Genomic DNA, 20213 nt, shown 5'->3' with positions numbered 1-20213 from the left:
TATCATAGGGCTAAATGAAAGGAAATATTAAGGTATCATTAAAAAATGATCACCACATGCTGTTGTGTTACTGTGCTGTGATTTCAATCAAGGGTTATAATTATGAAATAATAGCATGGTGATTGTTTTAATTCTAGTAATCTGCAGGGTGCTCACGCCTGCACGCACATGCTAATGCAGCCCCTGAATCTACACGCAGATGCACTTCAGCATACATGAACACACACCAAAAGATGCATTGTGTTTGGAGTTTAAAGTGTCAGCCAGCATTTTTATGCTTATGACTCAAGTAACATTAACCTTTTCTCTTTGTCACTCCATAAATCTCAGCTTGGGTTGACGTTATTGAGAGTGTCAGCAGCATAAATAGATAGTGTGACTTCAGTTACTGTAGGCACATTTTCGTGAGGGAAACTGCACTGAAACTACAGAGGGAGAGTTTAACTGGAAAGTCACAAGAAAGGCGTTTTGTATGAGCTGATTGGGACATCATGCTCCAAATCTTGCAGAAACTGTTAAAATAATGAATAGCAATGAACTGCTGTATTCATAGGTATTTAATAACAAAGGGAGATCTGAATATCCTGACAAAACTACGTTTACTGTTATTGATATCAGAGAAGAATGTGATTCCTACTTTAGCACAGTGCATGGGCTACACAAAAGACTTTATTTTTACGGAAATAATTATTTCAATTATTCTGGGCAACAGCGATAAGAGCATCTGCAAAATGCTGAAAATGTAAATGTCAATAGCATATAACAGTCGAAATTGGGTGTGTGTGATTTGACAGGATAAATACTGGAGCTGATGCTTCATTATTACTTGGAAATGGGAAATAATGTGGAAAAAATCATGTAGGAATTGGCTCATATCAACAACAAATGGCCTATGAAGTTCTCACCTTTATGATTTACTATGTTGAAGTATTCATTGTTTTTATTAACACATTAACTCTGAAATTACAGATGAGTCTTTTTTTTTTTTGTTTTTGTTTTTCTTCTTCAGTGAATATGTGCTTTACATATATTAACTTGGAAAGGCCTGTTCATAAAAAAATAACATACCCAATGCATTTTATATCCTTTAGACAGCATTTATACATTTCAAGTGTCTAAATCACCTTTAGACCAACCATTTTCAGTCTGTTCTTATAGCAGTAATGTGGAAAAGAAAACTATTAAATAATTATTTTGGCAAAACTTGCCCTTTGCATAAAGAAACACAAGTTCTGCATGTTACACATAATGTATTATAAGACAGCTGCCTAAAGTCTGTAATAGAATGAAAAAAGCAAAATATCCAAACTTTTGAGAGTCAGGTCAATGTAATAATCACAGCTTGCCTTAGCCTCAGTTAACTAATCCAGTAATTGCAGTCAGTGCTGCTTGAATAATGCTTGAAAATCACTTGAAATAATGTTGTTTGTGAAATTTTATTAAAGCTTTGCAGCTGCAGTCTGACCACTGTGTTGACCCTGGGATCCCAGTCAATGGACAGCGGCATGGCAATGATTTCTACGTGGGGGCGCTAGTGACGTTCAGCTGTGAAGCGGGATACACACTGAGTGACCCTGAGCCTCTGGAATGCGAGCCGAACTTCCAGTGGAATCGGCCCCTCCCCAGTTGCGATGGTACAGCCCAGCTCTGTCAATATAAAATAGCTACTCTTGGAGGAAAAGGACAAATTAGAGACAGGTCATTTATTTTAGCGGCGTCATTGCTTCCAGACAGGAAGGGTCTTTTACGGATTGGCGCTACCCTTTCCACCTGCTGCTCTTATTCCACCTTAAATGCTTTTATACCTAAGGCCATTATTGATTTTTCCCTTTGGGTAATGATAGGAATAATTTGCCTCCATATGTTTACGTCCTTCAGAAGGGCACCTCTTGTAAACTCAGTTTTTGTGTTGTTGAAATCTGTGGGAGGTTCTTTGTTTTAACACATAGTCCCCTCTCCCCAGCTCTCTGTGGTGGGTTTATTCAGGGAAACTCTGGCACCATTCTGTCGCCCGGCTTTCCGGACTTCTACCCCCATAACCTCAACTGCACCTGGATGATTGAGACCTCGCATGGCAAAGGTAAACAGGCTGAACTTTCTGCAGTCCACACTTCTTGCCCACTTCTTGAGGGTGTTTTCTGTTGTTTTGAGTAGAGTAGGGTTTAAAACAAAATCACAAGCTATTGAACATGAACAGACTCTGTTTCATTCATCTGTGTTGACATACGCATACAGGTGTAACAAACAACATCTCCTCATTGTAATAACAAAACTAACACAGACTTTTCAGGAGAATACATGATAATAATGTAAAAATGAACCAGGTAATAATAATAATCATGGACATTAATACACTTTCATTGGTGACACAGTGGCACAGTAGAGTGTTGCTATAACTCCAGGATCCCGGGATTGTGAATTCAAACCCTGTCTGTGAGGAGTGTGTTATGTTCTTTCTGTGTCTGCATGGGTATTCTTCAGGTGCACAGTTATAAAACATATGCTGGTAGGTGGATTGGCTATTCAAAATTATTCTTTGGTGTGGTTGTGTGTGATGCCCTGTGATGGACTGGAGCCCTTTTCAGGTTGTGGTTCTGCCTTCCATCCAATGATTCCTTGTAGGCTTCAGACCAGCATGATTTTGAACCAGATGACGTTGTTATAGAAAATGGATGAATACACTTACATGTTAGGCATAAATTTCAGGAATTATTCACAATGCTTGTAGACAAGTGCTGTTTTTAATATCTAAACTAAATTCTTGAGGGGTTCAAGCTTTAAGATTTAACGCTACTCAAATCACTCTTTATATAAAATAACTTGTAGAATATTTCTTTAATGCTAAGCAGCAACTGGACTGGTCTACAATGTTGTTCAGCCATGCATTCACTAAAAGCAGTTGAGAGTTTTTTTTTGTTGTTGTTTGTTTTTTAACTATTATTTTTTTTACTTGATTCCTTTGCTTTCTTTATCTGCCAGGTGTTCAATTCACCTTCCACACCTTTCACCTGGAAAGTCCTCATGATCATCTCCTGGTGACAGAGAATGGTAGTTTTTCACAGCCACTTTGGAAACTGACTGGCTCTACACTGCCCCCTCCTCTCAGTGCTGGTCTGTTTGGGAATTACACTGCACAAATCCGCTTCCTCTCAGACTTTTCAGTCTCTTATGAGGGCTTCAACATCACCTTCTCAGGTATGGAGCTCCTAACAGCTCTCATTTCTGCATTCTAACTCATACTGCGCAGTGGTCCTGGAAAGTTTAGATAAAATAGTCTAGTTTCCCAGCCCCACATGATTAAGTGGGTTTCAGTTTCCAGTGGTAATTCTCCACGCAGACTGTAATGTAGTCCATGACTATGCTTAATTCATAGGGATACAGCACCACAGTGCCGAAGACATAAAAGTGCTTAATTCTCCATTTTATGTGAAAATACATTTAGTATGAATTAATGGCTAAAGTACAACAGGTAATGATGATAAAATTGCAAATGTGTTTAAGGCTTTGGGTCCTCTGTATTACCTCTGAAATACACCGTACTTGTAAATGGTATTTAATTTAAGTTTTATCAGTATATTTCTGAGGCTTTATGCATCAAATGCACCTATACACGACTCATTTTTATATTCCTATTTCCCATCCTCGCATCCTCATATATGCTTTGTTTGTTTGTTTTAATGTTATTAATGTTCTTTAAAGACTAACCAATATAAATGACATCTATTCTGAATGTTAGCCCTTTATTGAACCTTATTCAGAAAGCATTCTGTGCCTCCTTATAATTTCAAGGTGAATGGTAAGCACTAAGCTAACTATGTAAATGTGTTGCCGTCACACCAATAAACCTTTGAAATCTTTTTATATAATATTATAGATTATATAAATGTATGTTTATATACTAGGTGCTGTGTGCAGTATATTTAATCGTGTTTATAAAACTCATACTCTGTTAATACCTCAAAAACTTACCAGCAATATTAAGACATAATTTTTCTATTCACTATCCTGGTAAAGCCATACCAAGTTGAAGTCTTGTACATAAAAATATGTAAGTAAGAGGCCTATGTAGCTTATTTATTCCACTAAAATTTGATGCAGTTCAACTTTAGTTGTGTTAGTGGGTGTGATGTGAGCTGAAAAATTGTCAAATTTAGTCAGTCTCCAATTCTCAGGGTTCAATGTCTGTAAAAAAATAAATAAATAAATAAATAAACTAAAGTTCACACAAAAGAACACAAAGAGTTCATAGAAAGCGGACAAATACAGGGCTTGAGATGGTGCACATTCTTTTCTCCCTGTGTTCAGAATATGATCTCGAGCCTTGTGAGGACCCTGGCGTGCCCCCTTTCAGCACCCGTAAGGGGCTGCAGTTTGGGGTGGGGGATGCACTCATGTTCTCCTGTTTTCCTGGGTACCGTTTGGAGGGGCCAGCGAGGGTGGTGTGTTTAGGGGGGCGGCGGCGGGTCTGGAGTTCCCCTCTCCCAAGGTGTGTTGGTAGGTGGTCACATGCTTTTCATTTTGCTTTGTTCACTATTTATATTCCACATTTTCCCCTCCTCTAGCAGCACTAAACCCTGAGTGGAGTACACACAAATGTGCACTCTGTCTCACACACACACAGAGAGAAATAGAGAGAGAGCATTAATGATTTGGAAGTGGAATTTTAAACTAAGCTACTACATATTGTAATAGCAGTAGAAACAGTTAAATCCGTATTTCCAAAATGCAGCAAAAATAAAGCCAAATTCCATTTGTGACTATAAACTTAATCTGTATCAGTAAAATTGTGAAATATCTCTGTGACCAGATTTCCCCTAATTATTCAGTGGTAGAATGTGGGCACATCTAAACCTAGAAAGTAATTGGTTCATGTTGTGATTTTGACATTTCAGTTGAAGCAAGTAATTACATTTTCTGTATATTTTCCTTGGCAGTGTCTGGCTAAGGGTTTCTGTTTGTTTATAGTGCTTGTGAAACTAGGTCGAGTGATTTGCAAATAAGTAAGAGTTTGATTTAGTCCGTTATTCTGCATTGTGTGGCCCATTCTATGCAAGGGATCATTTAGGTTAGGAAAATATATAAAAATAGCAAATGGCGAGTGTTAATTTGAATGCCCTATTTGGTAGTAGTCAAGGAGATAAGGACACATTTGTTTATGTATTTTTTATGAAAATATTCAAGTAGAACAATGTGAGTGCAAGGTTCTACATGTGTAAATCAGTTCCCCTCTCCCAGCATGTATCTGCTGCATGAGTGTTTGGGTGTGTCGGTAGGGGATCATGTCCAATATAGGGGTCATGTATCATTTGACCTCTCCTCTGTCCAGCTGAATGCGGCTCCTCTGTGACGGGGAAACAAGGGGTCCTTCTCTCGCCAAACTACCCTGGTTACTATGGCAACAATCACGAGTGCATCTACTCTATCCAGACACAGCCTGGCAAAGGCATCCAGCTCCGGGCTCGAGACTTCCGCCTGGAGGAGGATGACATACTGATGGTATGGGACATGTTTTATTGGTGTGGGCTTCTGTAATTTTGTTCCATTTAACTTTTTAGCCAGCTCATACCCTTAAAAGATACAGAATAAATATGCATGGGTTATGGATGTCTTGATCTGATATGAAAGATTATCAGAGCTGATCCAGGCGTATTTGAATGGATTAGTATTAGCTACATTAATTCTGATGCTTCCTTAAGGCTGTTTTCCATCATTGCACTCTATTTACTCCACTCAGGTAGAGGTGTTACATAAACTGACGTTTTCTGCAGCTGTGGCAGCATTCTCGGTTTTCAGCAAGTGTTTTAAACATCTGCAATGTGGAGAGTGTGGAACAGTTTTAAAGCAGAATATGAGGATTGGACTTTTTTTATACAGATCATCTATTTTATACTGTGTTTACCTTAGCATTTTTATAAATTAACTGGCAGTGAAACATGCCATCTCTATTATTATTATCTCTATTATTAATAGAATACACTGCTATTGGAAGCCTTAAATATAAGGAAATTTGTGTTGGTAGCTTGTTTAAGTTGATATTTCATATTAAAGACTTAAGTCATGTTTTACCTGCCCCACCTGCCATTGACTGAAAGCACTAAGCTAACTCAAACTCTCCATCATATAGCGCTTGACCCAAGTACCTAACCGAATGGAAGCATGATGTTGTAAACTGTCCTGTTATGTTCATTCAATCTCCTCAGATTGGGATCAAGGGCAAAAATTCAGTATTTGAGCTGTTTGTGTGTTATAGGTGTATGACGGAAACAGTAACCGCGCCCGGCTTCTGGGCGTCTTCACGGGTAACGAGCTGATGGAGGTCACTCTGAACAGCACGTCCAGCACTATGTTCATGGAGTTCATCAGTAACAGTGAGAACACCAGCAAAGGCTTTGAGCTTCACTTCACCAGTAAGTAGCAGCTGTCTGTTGTGGATCACTGTTACAGCTTAACACCAGACACATTTCATCACCCCAGCTGCAAGCTTCTGCGCTTTCATAGCTTTTAGATTATGCAACATTACATGAGGGCCAGGCCTTCACACACAACCATTTTTTGAACTTATTTTAGATTTTCTTAAATAAAAGGGCTAAAAGGGCCAAAACACATACACACAGACGTACACACATATAAACTATGTTTCCATCATGGCAGTAGAATCATGTTGTATGCTCATATGGCTATAAATACAGACACCTCTGTTCAAGCTTTTACTGGCTCTCTCCATAGCAACCTCAGGTGGACATGAATAATAGAGGACCCCCGCACATATTCCACATGAGTGGATCCCTGTGTGTCTTTGTGAACAGCTTTTTTTTCCTATAACAGGTCTTAATCTCAACACAATGCTTTACCATAATGGCTGCTGTGAAGCAGCATGGAGCCCATGTTTCAGAAGCATAACTGAGTCTCTCTGTGTCTATCTATCTCTCTCTCTGATGCATGCTGGAAACAGATGAGTGGTGTGGAAATGTGCTTGTGAGAGTGCTGCGTCATGTTGGAGAGAGTTTAAACTTTTACCATCTTTTTGTGTTTTTTTCCCTTTTTAACTTGGTGCCCTCTATCTCTCCCTCCGTCTGTCCTTCTCTCTCAGGTTTTGAGTTGGTGAAGTGTGAGGATCCAGGTGTTCCTCAGTTTGGTTATAAGCGCGAAGATAAGGGTCACTTTGCAGGGAGCACAGTGTCATACAGCTGTGATCCAGGCTACACTCTGAGGGGGTCCGAGGTGCTGACATGTCTCAGAGGAGAGAGGAGGGCCTGGGATAGCCCTCTCCCACAGTGTGTGGGTAAGATATTCACACACATAGCATTTTGGTTTAGCAGGATACAAGTGGCACTTTTTTTAAATATATGCTTTATTATATTGGTGTAAAGTGTGCATTAAGGTTTTTTAGGGCCGGCGTGTTGACACTGTTGACACATTAAAGTCACTGGCCAACATGAATGTGAACCTTCAGGGCTGAAAGACTGGATCAGAGCAAAAACTTAGAGTGGAGCAATAAGGCTTGTAATGTGAATGTTACCAAATACTGTATAAGCTCAGATGCTGTTCAGGCCAAACAGGACTGGACACACATGGCTCACTGCCTTTTCTCAGCTCAATATACATATCGTTCTTGGGATGAAGTAATCAGACACGGGATGAAAAAGCCATTCTTGGAAAGATGGCTAAAATAGAACGACACCTCAGAAGGTCTTGAGGAAATAGGAAGTGAAATGCTTGTGAACTGGGTCAGCCTGTCTAAGTCCGGCTGTGATTCCGCCATCGCAGACAAAATTCCTGCCTAGAGGAGAAGTCAAGGGGTCGTGAGTGATGTTGGCTGTCCTTTGATCATGCGCAGTGACAGGGTGAAGGCTGGAAAAAGGAATGCTCCTGCATGATATCTGACAATTCTGCAGAATCCTGAGATGTGCAGTCATGCTTCTGCTGACCATTCCTGTTCAGAACAAAGGTTCTTATATGGGTCTCCGCTATTAATGCTAAAGAATCATTGAAGAATAGGATGTGGACAGTGTTTAAACTTTGTGAGTCTTTCTACATTATATTGATGTAACCATGTCATAAATACGTCATGGTAAACTTCACGTGCTCTCATGAGTTGCCATGGCAGAATATAGTCATAAGTAAGATAACAGTGTTATGTTACCTTTACTGAAAATGTTCATAATGTACATCACAACATTTGACGTCTCATTCTAAGTTTTGCTGTGATCTGTAGCTAGAAGTCATCATGTCATATTTTTCATTAGTTTTACTACAAATTTAATAACACTTACCACTAAGGTGGGTAACAATTTTATATTTTATCATGAGAATTAAATATAGCATATGACCTGTAAGAGCTGTAGCATGGTTCAAGTAAAATCAAATGCTCCTAAACGTCTACATTCTGAGAAGAGTATTTTTAATTAATAGGAGCAAAATTGCTTGTACATAGCTAGGTTACTCCTGTGTAAACTCATTGGTCACATTTTGTTTTTCCGGAATACATTAATTACCTTAATAGCCCTCAGCGCAGCCATACGTTTTACCAACAAACTTCATGGTGTATGTAGCATACTAATAATGTTAGCCACCGTAAACAAGCAACAATCTGCTTCTGTAGTCTGTGGCTGTCAGAATGTCCAAATTTGTTGATGTGTAATTCTTCAGGCCCTTTACTGTTTGTACTTTTCTCCAACTCTCATCACATTTTTCTTTCCACAGTGTGTTTGGTTAGATTTTGGTGGGGGATATATTTGGATTGTGAAGTTGACAGATACATTGAGGATTCGGCCTGTGTGTGTGTGTGTGAGCAACTCCACCTCTCTCTCTCTCTCTCTCTCTCTTTGATTCTCTCTTGTTCCAGCCCACCGCCCCACACCCTCTCACTCTCTGTTGGTACAGTGAGAGCACAGTGAGTAGTTAGAAAGGCCCAGCAGGATTTCTCCCAATGCTTCCATAATGGTCAATCCACAAGCTTCCAAAGCTGGGGATGCAGCTACAGTGTTGATTTTCTCTCCAGTCGCACAGTGTGTGTGCTAAAGCTTCAAATCTCCCAGTCTGACTCAAGCAGTCATCAAATTTTTACCACCAGCTCTGCTGTGACATGGTGACCATCATAAAAGTCCTCATCCTTCGTGACCCAGGCTTTAGAGTGCATTTCAAATGTGTGATAAAATATGAAATAGGCAGATTTTTAAAGTTAAATGCTGCAGTATTTCTGCTTACATATATTAACTGCCCATGTTCTGTGTATGGTGTGTCAAACTTTTAAATCTACCTTGTCTACCTTTAACCCTTGATACATCTGCTGTAAACATAACTGCTCCCTTGAGTAAGATCTTAGTGTTAAAGGGTCAAAAGATAAATAGACATACTTATTGTAACTTACTTACTTACTTACGTATTTATTTAAATACCTGAATGCAAATACTGTCTATACTGTCAATGACTGTCTAAATTCTGGAACATCAGATTGTTGCTCACTTTTGTCTGCAGTAAGGTAAGGCCAGGTGACTGATGGACTATTGAAGGATATTTAATTTCTTTGCTATAAGAACTTTTGGGTTGCTTTTAACAAACAGTATATTGCCAAAAGTATTCGCTCGGCTGCCTTTGAACACACATGAACTTTGGTGACATCCCGTTCTTAATCCATAGGGTTTAATATGTTGGCCCATACTTTACAGTTACAACAGCTTCAACTCTTCTGAGAAGGCTTTCCACAAGGTTCAGGTGTGTGTTTATAGCAATTTAAACCATTCTTCCAGAAGCGCATTCGTGAAGTCACACAATTGTCCCAATGTCTTGGTATGCTGAAGCATTAAGTGTGCCTTTCACTGAAAGCGAGGAGCCCAGCTCCTGAAAAAACAACCCCACACCATAATCCTGCCTCCACTAAACTTTATACTTGGCACAATGCAGTCAGACAAGTACCGTTCCCCTAGCTACCGCCAAACCCAGACTCATCCATCGGATCGCCAGACGGAGAAGGGTGATTTGTCACTGTAGAGAACACATCCCCACTGCTCTAGAGTCCAGTAGCAGTGTGCTTTGGTGATGTAAGGGTTGGATGCAGCTGCTCAGGCATGGAAACCCAGCTCTCTGTACACTGTTCTTGAGCTAATCTGAAGGCCACATGATGTTGGAGGTCTGTAGTGATTGACTATGCAGAAACTTGCCGATCCCTGTGTGCTATTCACCTCAGTATACTAACTCCGCAATGTCATTTTACGTGGCCTACCACTTCATGGTTGAGTTGCTGTCATTCCCAGTCGCTTCCTCTTTTTTAAAAGACCACTGAGAGTTGACTGTTGAAATTTAGTCCTGTAGAGAGAACATTTCAGGACTGGACTTAGTCCTGTTACACAGGTGGCATCTTATCACGCAGGAATTCAATGAGCATTACCCATTCTTTCACAAATGTTTATAGAAGCAGTCTGTATGTTTAGATGCATGGATTTATACACCTGTACCCATAGAAGTGATTGGAATGCCTTAATTAATTTATTTTGATGAGTGAGTGAATACTTTTGGCAATTTAGTCTACTTTTAACATGCTTAAACATGCACAGACACATTCTTAGGCTGCAAGTCCCCATTAACAGCTACAAAATTCAGTTCTTGGAACCAATACCAGACCATATGTCTCCTTATTTTGTCACGAAATATTGAGGGAACAGGCCCCAGCTGCCCATGAAACTGCTTTATTTGTCAATGTTTAAAGAAAAAGAAAAACACGGAATAAAATGGTTGTAATCTCTAAATAGTTAAAGTATTTTGGTTAAATTCTTTGATGTAAAGCTGCAATTCTACACTTCAGTCATGATTAGACATAGGATTAGCAGGTAATTTGAAGGTGCAATTAGAGACTGGTGTTTTCCGTCAATGGGATGAAAATCAGGTGTGGGTGGGTGTTCTGTTTTATTTAAAGAACAGGAATCTGAAAATCTGATCTTCACAACACGTTTGTGGAAGTATAGTATGGAATTAACAAGGGAGATTTTTGAGGACCTCAGAAGAAGAGTTGATAATGCTCAACAGGCTGGAAATGATTAAAGACCAAAGTGTTTGGATTCCACAATGGAGTAAATCCAATGCCATTATTAGCTTCCCAGAAGTAGTCAACCAACAGAGATCACACCAAGAGCAAAGCGTATAATAGTCTGTCAGGTCAAAAAGGAATCCAAATTAACTCCTGAACATCTAAAGGACTTTTGTACATTGACTAATGTTCATGAGGCCATCATCAGACCAGAAGAACACTGAGCAAAATTGGTGTTCATGGCAGGTTTACCAGAAAAAAAGCTGCTGCTCTCCAAAAGGAACATTGCAAAAAAATTGTGGAAGGATGAGACCATAATAGGTCTGTGTTATGTTTGGGGAAAGGAAAACACTGCTTTCCAGCATAAAAACCTCAACCCATCCCATGTAACATGTGGTAGTGTCACTGTCTGGGCCTGTTTTGTTGCATCTAGGCCAGGATGGCTTGTAATCATTAATGGGAAAATGAATTATCCAACTAATTCTAAAAGTAAATGTCAGGACATCTCTCTCTGTGAGCTGAATCTCAAGAGAATGTGGGTCATGTAGCAAGACAACAACCAAAGCACAGAAGTCGTTCTATCAAAAAGCAGATAAAGAAGAATCTAGTTAATGTTTTGGAATTACCAAGTCAAAGTCCTGATCTTAATCCAATAAAGATGTTCTGGAAGGATCTGAAGAATGCTAGTCATGGGAAGAAACTCATAATCATAACAGAGTTGAAGCTGTTTAGTACAGAGGAATGGGCTCAAATTCCTCCAAGCTGGTGTGTAGGACTAATCAACAATTACCAGACGTGTGTTGTTGCAGATATTGCAGACTTGTATATATATGTAATATTGGATCATTTTCCTCAGTAAATATATGACCAAATCTTATTTATTCATTTCTCCTTTGTTGATTTGGTTAAATTGATAAAGTTTTGATAAAGTTTAGGCCAAATATATGTAAAAATATTCTAAAGGCTTTGCAAAATTTCAAGCACCACTCTAGTAAATAGGCAGAATATTATCAGTTCGGTCAAGTGGCAGAGGGATATTATGTAGTGCAACAGAATGTTACATAACCAGACAGTTAAGATATTAAAGCTACTTTTAAGCAAAACAATGTCTAGAATATGAAGAAATCACTGTCAGCCAAACCTTCCGATACTGTTCACCCATTATGCAAATAGTAAATATTAAACAAATGTTACAATTTCCATTAATTGTAATGAAGAAAAACATTCTTCCTGAAACTTTAAATTCAGTGTGAAAATGTCCGTGTTCAAATAGAAAAAAATAGTTACATCCCAAGTGAATGAGTCATCGTGTAGCAGTATTCTTTCTCTGTTCAAATATTCAGTAAGATTTGCTCTACAGTAATCACATCAGGAGTCAGCTTATAAGCACCCTGCAACGCTGTTGAATTGTCTTTTGCTATGTCATAGTATTCAGCCCCTGGAGACCTCAGTGCAGGATTGGAAGTCATATAGAGAGAAGGGACATCTGTGTGAGTGTGAACATTTTTTTTTCTTTTGTCGCTTCCCAGTGGGAGAATAATCATACAGCAGCACAGTAGGAGAGGGAGAGGATAGCAGAGAGAGAGAGAGAGTAGTGTGGTTTCATGACTTGTGGAGCAGGTCATCTCTGGAGTTGAAGAAGATGGGTTTGTTTCATAGTGATTTATCACCCGGCCGTCTACTCTAGGGGAACATTCATCTGATAGAAGTTCAGAGTGGAGAGCAGAGAAACAAAAAAAAATGCTTGATATATAGTACAGGAAAGAAAAAAAGATGAATTTTATGGCAATGTTACAGGAGACTTTTTGATCAGTGACACTGGGCTATGATCTGGCCTTCTCTAATGTAAGGTAAGGAATTTTCCAGGAATTTCACAGTATGGATAGAGTACAAAAGGGGTACACTGACCAGTGGAGGGAACAGGTAATGTAATATGTTAAAGAGCAGGATGTATTTGAATGGCTGAGCTAGAAGCATAGGGTTTATACAGTTCTAACAAAGGCATTAGACCGGATAGCTTTGATGTTTCAAAACTCTCCAGAATATAAATAAACTTAAACTTGTCCCGTGTCATCAGATTGTACTTGAGTTTACTTTCCCTGATAAAATGCACATCATGTGTTATTTCCTGCTGTTTACAATATAAGGTGTTAAAGATTGGAGGAAACTTTTTCAAATGCAGTGAATTGTCAGCATTGGTTAAGGAGGAAGTTGTCTCGCCATCGCTTTAATATCAATAGCAGAGCTCCAAAAGAGACCACACGATTGTGCATAATGCAAGTTAAAAGGAAATGTACTCACAGTTATCAAAAGTATATTGTATATAGGGGTGGGCGATATGGCCCTAAAATAATATCACAATATTTCAGGGATTTGGCGATAATTATATTTGCTGATAAGAAAATACACTGAAAAATATTTTTTTAATTTCAAAAACACACTATTGAAACCAAATCAATGTTATGCTAATATTAATTATAGTAAATGAATATATATCAATAGTATTAAATGTTTATATATATATTAAAATATTTATTTTACTACAAATGTAACAATAATTTAAAAAAACTAAACATTTGCTTATTTTGTAAACTGTAACTTACAAAGATTTTGTATAAATCGTGTGTTCATATAAACAGTAAATGTAAACAATTATACAAAAGTAACTTTAAAACTACACAGTAAATAACAAAATAAAACACAGAATGCTTGCAATGCTGAGCTATTATGTAAACAAATCAGAATATCTTGATTATCACGATATTGATGTTTTTATATTGTTTTAAAAAATGACATTATTATTATGATATTATCACAAACTACAAGTTATGGCACAGCCCTAACTGTATATACAGTTTTGTTGCTTGTATTCAAAATCTATGTTTGAAAATTGTTTGACTGATCAGATTGTAATCTGAGCTCATTCTCAGAGAATTCATACCAAATTTTTTATGTGGTCCAGTGTGATTCAACCACAGAAAATGCACGTTAATTGAATGTGTAAATAATTTTAGCATGGACTAGAAATTCAGTCCTTAAAAGTGATGTTCGCGATTGTAATCAAAAAACACTTTTTATAAAATTAGGAAGATTCTTGGTAATTCAAACAGTGAATAAAAACTTGCAGACAAGTTAAACTTCAGCCGCATACAAACAACTTCTTGTTTTTTTCTCCTCAAACATGCTGCTCCACCTTAAAAGATGTAGTGCTTCTGAATGTAAATGACCAATGAGAACTGCATTTCCCCACAATCATAGACATTCCCTTAAAGTACTGTTCTTATTGATTGATTGATTGCAATATAATGCAAATGCCTTTCTCTTTTTTCCTATAATCATGTTGTGTGTTAATGTGATGGTGATGTTTCTGTATTTCCTCATAGTCTGCAACAATGCGTGCGCTTACCAATGCCAAATCTGTACCCACTGCATTGTAATTATTTATGTCTATATATGTCTCACCTATTTATTGGCATCATGGAAATTCACATGTCTCATTTGATGAGGTGGGGGGTGGGGTGGGGGGATGAAGTGTGTGTGTGGGTGTGTCTGTCTGACAACAAGTCACTCTAATAGAAAGTGGCATTTGTTCGAACCCATCAGTGCTGTCTTTACACATGTTAAAATTTATGACTGTGTATTGTGCTGAGCTCTGTGTCTGTTATGTATGTGTCCGTGTGTGAGAGTTATAGGCTGAAATCTAACATTGTTATGCTTGACATATCCACAATATGCAATTGTAGTATTTACAGTATTTCTACAGTATTTAGCTTTTCTAAAGCCTGTTGGAAGAAATGCCATACACTCGCCAAAATTTTAAATGTAAGAATTGGTAACATTCTGCTATAAACTCAGTTCTTTATTGTGCACTCTTAATTTAAATGTGTGACCACTGGTTTTGAGTGATCAGACGTGAGAGTAGTGTTGAATGCAACTAATACACGTAGCTCATTAACACTGCGTAGATTGGAAATGGCAACAGAAAATTTTATTTGACTCCGTTCTGACCTTACGAGTGATCCAATCTATCAGAGTCTACCAAATAATTATCATTTGAAAATAAAAGGGATAATTTGTGTGATATGTCATTTGACTGAATTATCTGTTGCCTGTGTTCTGAAAAACTCATCCGAGCTTGTAACAATTGCTATAATTAAGTGCATTAATGCGCAGAGCATGGGTAGGTCCTATGGCTGGCGTTCTAGACACATTTAACATTTGCATACAACTATATGTATGTTTGTGTGGCGCAGAGAAGTTTAATACGTTGCAGTTCATTATGTTGTTTATTGAGATGTATGGAGTCACATCCAAACAGGAGCATCTGCTTAACCATTATGGCCATAAATAAGTTTTGCTTGAGGGATGGACTTGTTCTTTTGACTCTGCGGGAACATAACCCATAGGCCCATGCTCTGTGTGTGTGTGTGTGTGTGTGTGTGTGGGTTGGACGGTTCAGTGGGTGTGGGTGTACAGTGTGAAAAAGCACACATTTGATCTGTATGACCTCAGGGACAGGGGGTGGTTGGGTGTGAGGGGCTCACTGTTTCCTGATCCGTGAAACTGAAGCTCTGGTGTACACCCGGGCCTCTACCTTGCTGACAAACAAGTGATTTGTACCCTGCAGCGTGACGCCACCACCATCCCTCCCGCAAGATGGATGGGCGTGCCCAGAGCAGGAGATATTACCCAAACCCTATCAGTGATATTAGCCAAAGGAAATATGCCCTCCCCAGAGATGTCTCAATGCCGGCCATGATATACTACTGCATTATTCTGCCCATCGCTCATAAAGCTCAGCCCGCTGTGGAATGTATTATTTTAAAGTGGAAAGTTATACTGGCTCCCGCCACATGATGATGCATCATATTGGGCACACTGTGTCCTGTCCCTGCCGAGAGGATCCTGTGCTGCAGACTGCCCATGGCTACAGCACTCCCTCGCCACTCTCATCCCAAAACTGCATTACCTGCGTTAAAGCTCCACCAGTTTTAGCACAGCTCTGTGAAGTTTGAGTGGTTCGTCATCCTCTCAAAATGATTGTTTCGCAGAAATAAAACCCACAAAACATCTCCCTCATCCCAAATATAATCAGTCACTCACAGCACATATGGGATCCTACGTTTGTTCCTGTTATTTTTCACTGCAGATACAAGAATGGTGAACACGGCGTATAATGTTAGCTTATAACTATGGATTAACTTGATGCAAAATATGCAGTTAAATAATCTCAGACAGTGTTTGATAATTGATTAACATTTACCTTACAGAATTCAGACTTCATTATGGCAGCTGCTAGTCTTTTTGTCTTCAGCTATTAAAATTGTCTAATAAACTTTTCATAGATAACTCTATATTATACATTGACACCTATTAATCAAGTTGATTTAAAATTATACAATACATTTATATTGTTTAAGTGCTTGGTGTGTTAGACCTAATGTTACACCACTATGAACTACTTTGCCTCACACCTGTGTAGGCACTAAACGGCAAACTAAGGAAGCAAACTACACTTCAAACTTGGTTAATCCAATTTTGTCAATTGAAACGGTATGTAATTTGGCATCTGTGTTTGTCTGTTTCTCTCCTGTACATGTAGCCGAATGTGGTGGGACAATTAAGGATGAGCCGGCGGGTCGGATCCTGTCTCCTGGTTACCCTGCTCCCTATGAACACAATCTGCACTGTGTGTGGACCATTGAAGCTGCACCCGGAAGCACTATTGGGTCTGTACTCTGCACTCAGACACATTTCCTCCACTCATCTTCCCTCCTGTCTAATCCAGTTCTCTTTATTTACACATACTTTACAACAACCCTCCTCTTGTTATCTTCCACAACACTTAATGTCCACCCTTTCATTTTATTCATTGGGATTAAACATAGCAGAGACATTTTTGTCTAAAGTGTGAAAGTTTCTGCTGATATCACATTTGTTTGATTGTGTTTGCAGTCCTATTTTGTGGAAAGCAAATATGTATTCTTTACATTTTTGCCATTTCCCAATTTTGTATTATTTTTTTTTTTACATGCTCTCCAATTTTCCACTTCCACACACTTGCTTGGTCTCCTGATACTGCACAATCCAAACTAGCTGTGAGGGTGATGGCTAGCATGCTTCCCCTGAAACACGTGACGGGCCACTGCATCATTTCACTACTATAAACCTGTTGGGGAAGGATACTAACTGCCAGTCTAGCAAGCATTAGCCAATCTGTTCTAAACTATTTGTTAGTGCATACCATTACTGTTATCCACTCAGTCTTGTTTACAGAGAGAATAAGTATCCTTCTCTTATCTGTCATTTTTTGGACTTGTCCCTCCCTGCTTGTATTACTTGGCGGTTCTGATTGGAGAGTGTGGTGTTTGAGCACAGCTTGTGATTGGCCCTCAGTGTGAGTGTTCACAGTGTATGCCTGTCTGTGTGCCAGTATTGTTCCATGTGCTTGTTTCATTCAACTGGACTGAGAGATACTAGGAGGACATTAGCACTTTGGCAGTCCTACAGACTGACCTCTCGCTTCCCCCCTGCAAATCACTGCCTTTCGCTACTAATGAATGAACATGCGCCCTCGTTAATTGTCACTCGTTTCGGCAGTGTAATTTTGCATGAAATCTCAACGCCGGGTGCTGCTTAATTGGAGCACGGCTCTAACTGTGCTGTTTATCAGACTCTACCCCCCGTCCTTCAGCCACACTCTGGAATCCTCCCAGACACTTCCAGCTCCAGCTTTATTAATATGTTCTTTCTGTTTTTAGTATGATTGGAGTCCTCATGGCTAAAGGTGATGAAGGTGAACTCCCCCAGACATTTTCACTCCGTTGTTTTTGTTTGTCTGCAAATTACTGCTATTGAGGAATGAGGCCGAATGTCATTATCATCAGAGCTTGTTTTGGAGTTGCCAAGGCCCTCTGCTCTTTGAAACAACAAGAAGCCTTTGAATATCGATAACAGGACCTTATCAAGTGCTTTCCCCACTCTCCAGGTGCTTGTTAACTTCTGAGAGAAATCGAAGGTGACACATGGAATGATGATGCTTACCTGACCTCGTGTTCTTTCTCTTCTTGTTATCCAGCACCAGCACACATGGGGTTTTAGCTGACCTGAAACAGAAAACTTTGGCATGACAGGATAAGACCGTAGAACAGAGCAGAATGTGTAGAACACAATCAATATTGCTTTATCATATATGCACAACAGAATATGTTTGCTTTTCAGACCAAGCATTTATCTACTGGAATATGTTGTGTAACTTGTAGCAGTACAGATTGGCCATTTTATCAGGTACACCTCCCAGAAAGAACAGAACCGAAAGCAGACCAGACATTGAGTGTTGGCTTATCCTTGACACAGCAGTGGTTCTAACATTGCGTAGTTTCACTGAAACACACATTATCACTCTCAGGTCTTAATGAAACATGCGGGTTGGAAGTGTTCTTGGATTAATAATGTTATCCACAGGAATCCCATATGCTGTGATGTTTATAGGGATTCATCCAGATAAAATCCAGATACATTTTGAAGTATTGTGTAGTTGATAAAGTACTCCAGTCCATATATCAGTTCAATTGGGATAGAAAGCATGTGTAGATCATGAGTGGTGTTGTAGTCCAAATGATATGTAGTCTCTCTCTCTCTCTCTCTCTCACTGCCCATATTTTTTCTTCCTTCATCTGTTTCTTTCCTTCCCTTGTAGTGAATCTGTGTTATTATTTCAGCAGGAGAGTATTCACCAGCTAGGAGAGCTAGCACTGTTTGTGTGTTTACTTGAGTGGTTTGCCTGTTTTGCCACATATGTTCATGCAGGACTGATATGTGTATACATATGTACACATGTTGACTGTATGGCTCCTATGTGTACAGCAGATTTGTGTTGAAGTGTTAATTTTATTAGAGATGGAGGGTAATTAGAAGCTCAGCTACCTTCCTGTCTTAGGCCTAACCTCACTACTGTAAGGTATGCATACATTCCTTTGATCCCATCTTGCGTGATCAATTATTCAAGATCATTTGCAATGCATTAGGACTGGGACGGATCTGGCACTAATGCAAGGTCTCTAATAACGCAGTGCAGACTGTGTGTGAGTGCACGTGAGAGACTGCATTACACAAGATACATGGGAACTGCATGATCAGTTCATGATATAATAGCATCAGGTAGAAATTAGGGATGGGTGATACCACATTGTCACAGTCCAATCAAAACATGTATCTTCATTTTTATGGATTTTTAGTTAACTACATAATATGAACACAGCCGTCCTTCACATTACGTGAAGATTTCATGTTGAATTGACCAGTAGAAATGCTCGAAATATTAAATGCAGTAAAAAAGTTTACTTCCACACATTAACTTCCACAGAAAATTAAAAACAGAGAGTGAAGTTAAGTTTTGGGGAGATGCACGTTTTTTTGCTTTTTCCTGTGGTGAAAAGCAATACGATTTAGGATTGAGAAATGACAGTTGAAAGCCTTTACATTAGCACTAAATACACACCAAAACAAACTTAGAATTCTGTAGAATAACATAACATTTCAGATGTTATGTGTGAAGCAGAGAGATACAGAAGGAAAGGTATTTCTTACACTACATATTCACAGCAAATTTGACAAATATTTTTGTTACTCAGATACTTCCAAATCGTTCTTGGGAGAAATAACAATACAATATTTGTTCCACTCTAACAATGTACAAGTAGTGTAGGCTAATTCCCAGCTGCTTGCATGCTGACCAAGGCCAAGTTGCATTTGGTAATACACAAGCTACAGTGACCTCCATGGAAGCTCTGGTAGCGGTGCCAATGTTCCTCTTCTCATGATCTACCAGAACTCCCAACAAATAAGGTAGATACCCTGAGCTCTGCAGAAACTTGTGATCAGTATTGTGCTAGATTTTTTCTCTTCTTTTTGTTTTATCTTCAGTGAAAAGTATTGCAGCTTGCTCTGAGGCAAGGTGATTTAGATGCCTGAAGTAATCCCAGAGCAATATATTTATTTTTAATACTTTTATAGACTAACAGTCTCTGTGTTTTCTAAAGGCATTTGCTGATGAAACATCATGTAGTTGAGGTAAAAATAAAAAGAGAGAAATCATCCATATATTAAGACCTTGAATACCAGTATAAAGAGTCGAGTGGTCTCAAATCTATTGGGCAAAGCTTAACACCAGTTATTGTGTTATTTTATT

General features: G+C 38.9%; 1 protein-coding gene across 1 annotated transcript in view; it reads left to right on the top strand.

The window, feature by feature from the left end:
- The window catches only part of csmd2 (CUB and Sushi multiple domains 2), a 340194-nt gene that overhangs the window by 209924 nt on the left and 110057 nt on the right, over positions 1-20213 (top strand). The window contains exons 18-25 of the mRNA XM_066674957.1: positions 1446-1634; positions 1964-2080; positions 2980-3195; positions 4306-4494; positions 5327-5496; positions 6251-6407; positions 7091-7282; positions 16626-16752. Coding sequence (XP_066531054.1) covers positions 1446-1634; positions 1964-2080; positions 2980-3195; positions 4306-4494; positions 5327-5496; positions 6251-6407; positions 7091-7282; positions 16626-16752 — 1357 coding nt within the window. The remainder of the gene's footprint in view (positions 1-1445; positions 1635-1963; positions 2081-2979; positions 3196-4305; positions 4495-5326; positions 5497-6250; positions 6408-7090; positions 7283-16625; positions 16753-20213) is intronic.

Source organism: Hoplias malabaricus, chromosome 6, assembly GCF_029633855.1.
Source record: "Hoplias malabaricus isolate fHopMal1 chromosome 6, fHopMal1.hap1, whole genome shotgun sequence".
In the NCBI taxonomy this organism is placed as follows: Eukaryota; Metazoa; Chordata; class Actinopteri; order Characiformes; family Erythrinidae; genus Hoplias; species Hoplias malabaricus.
This window is presented reverse-complemented; position numbering and strand designations above follow the sequence as displayed.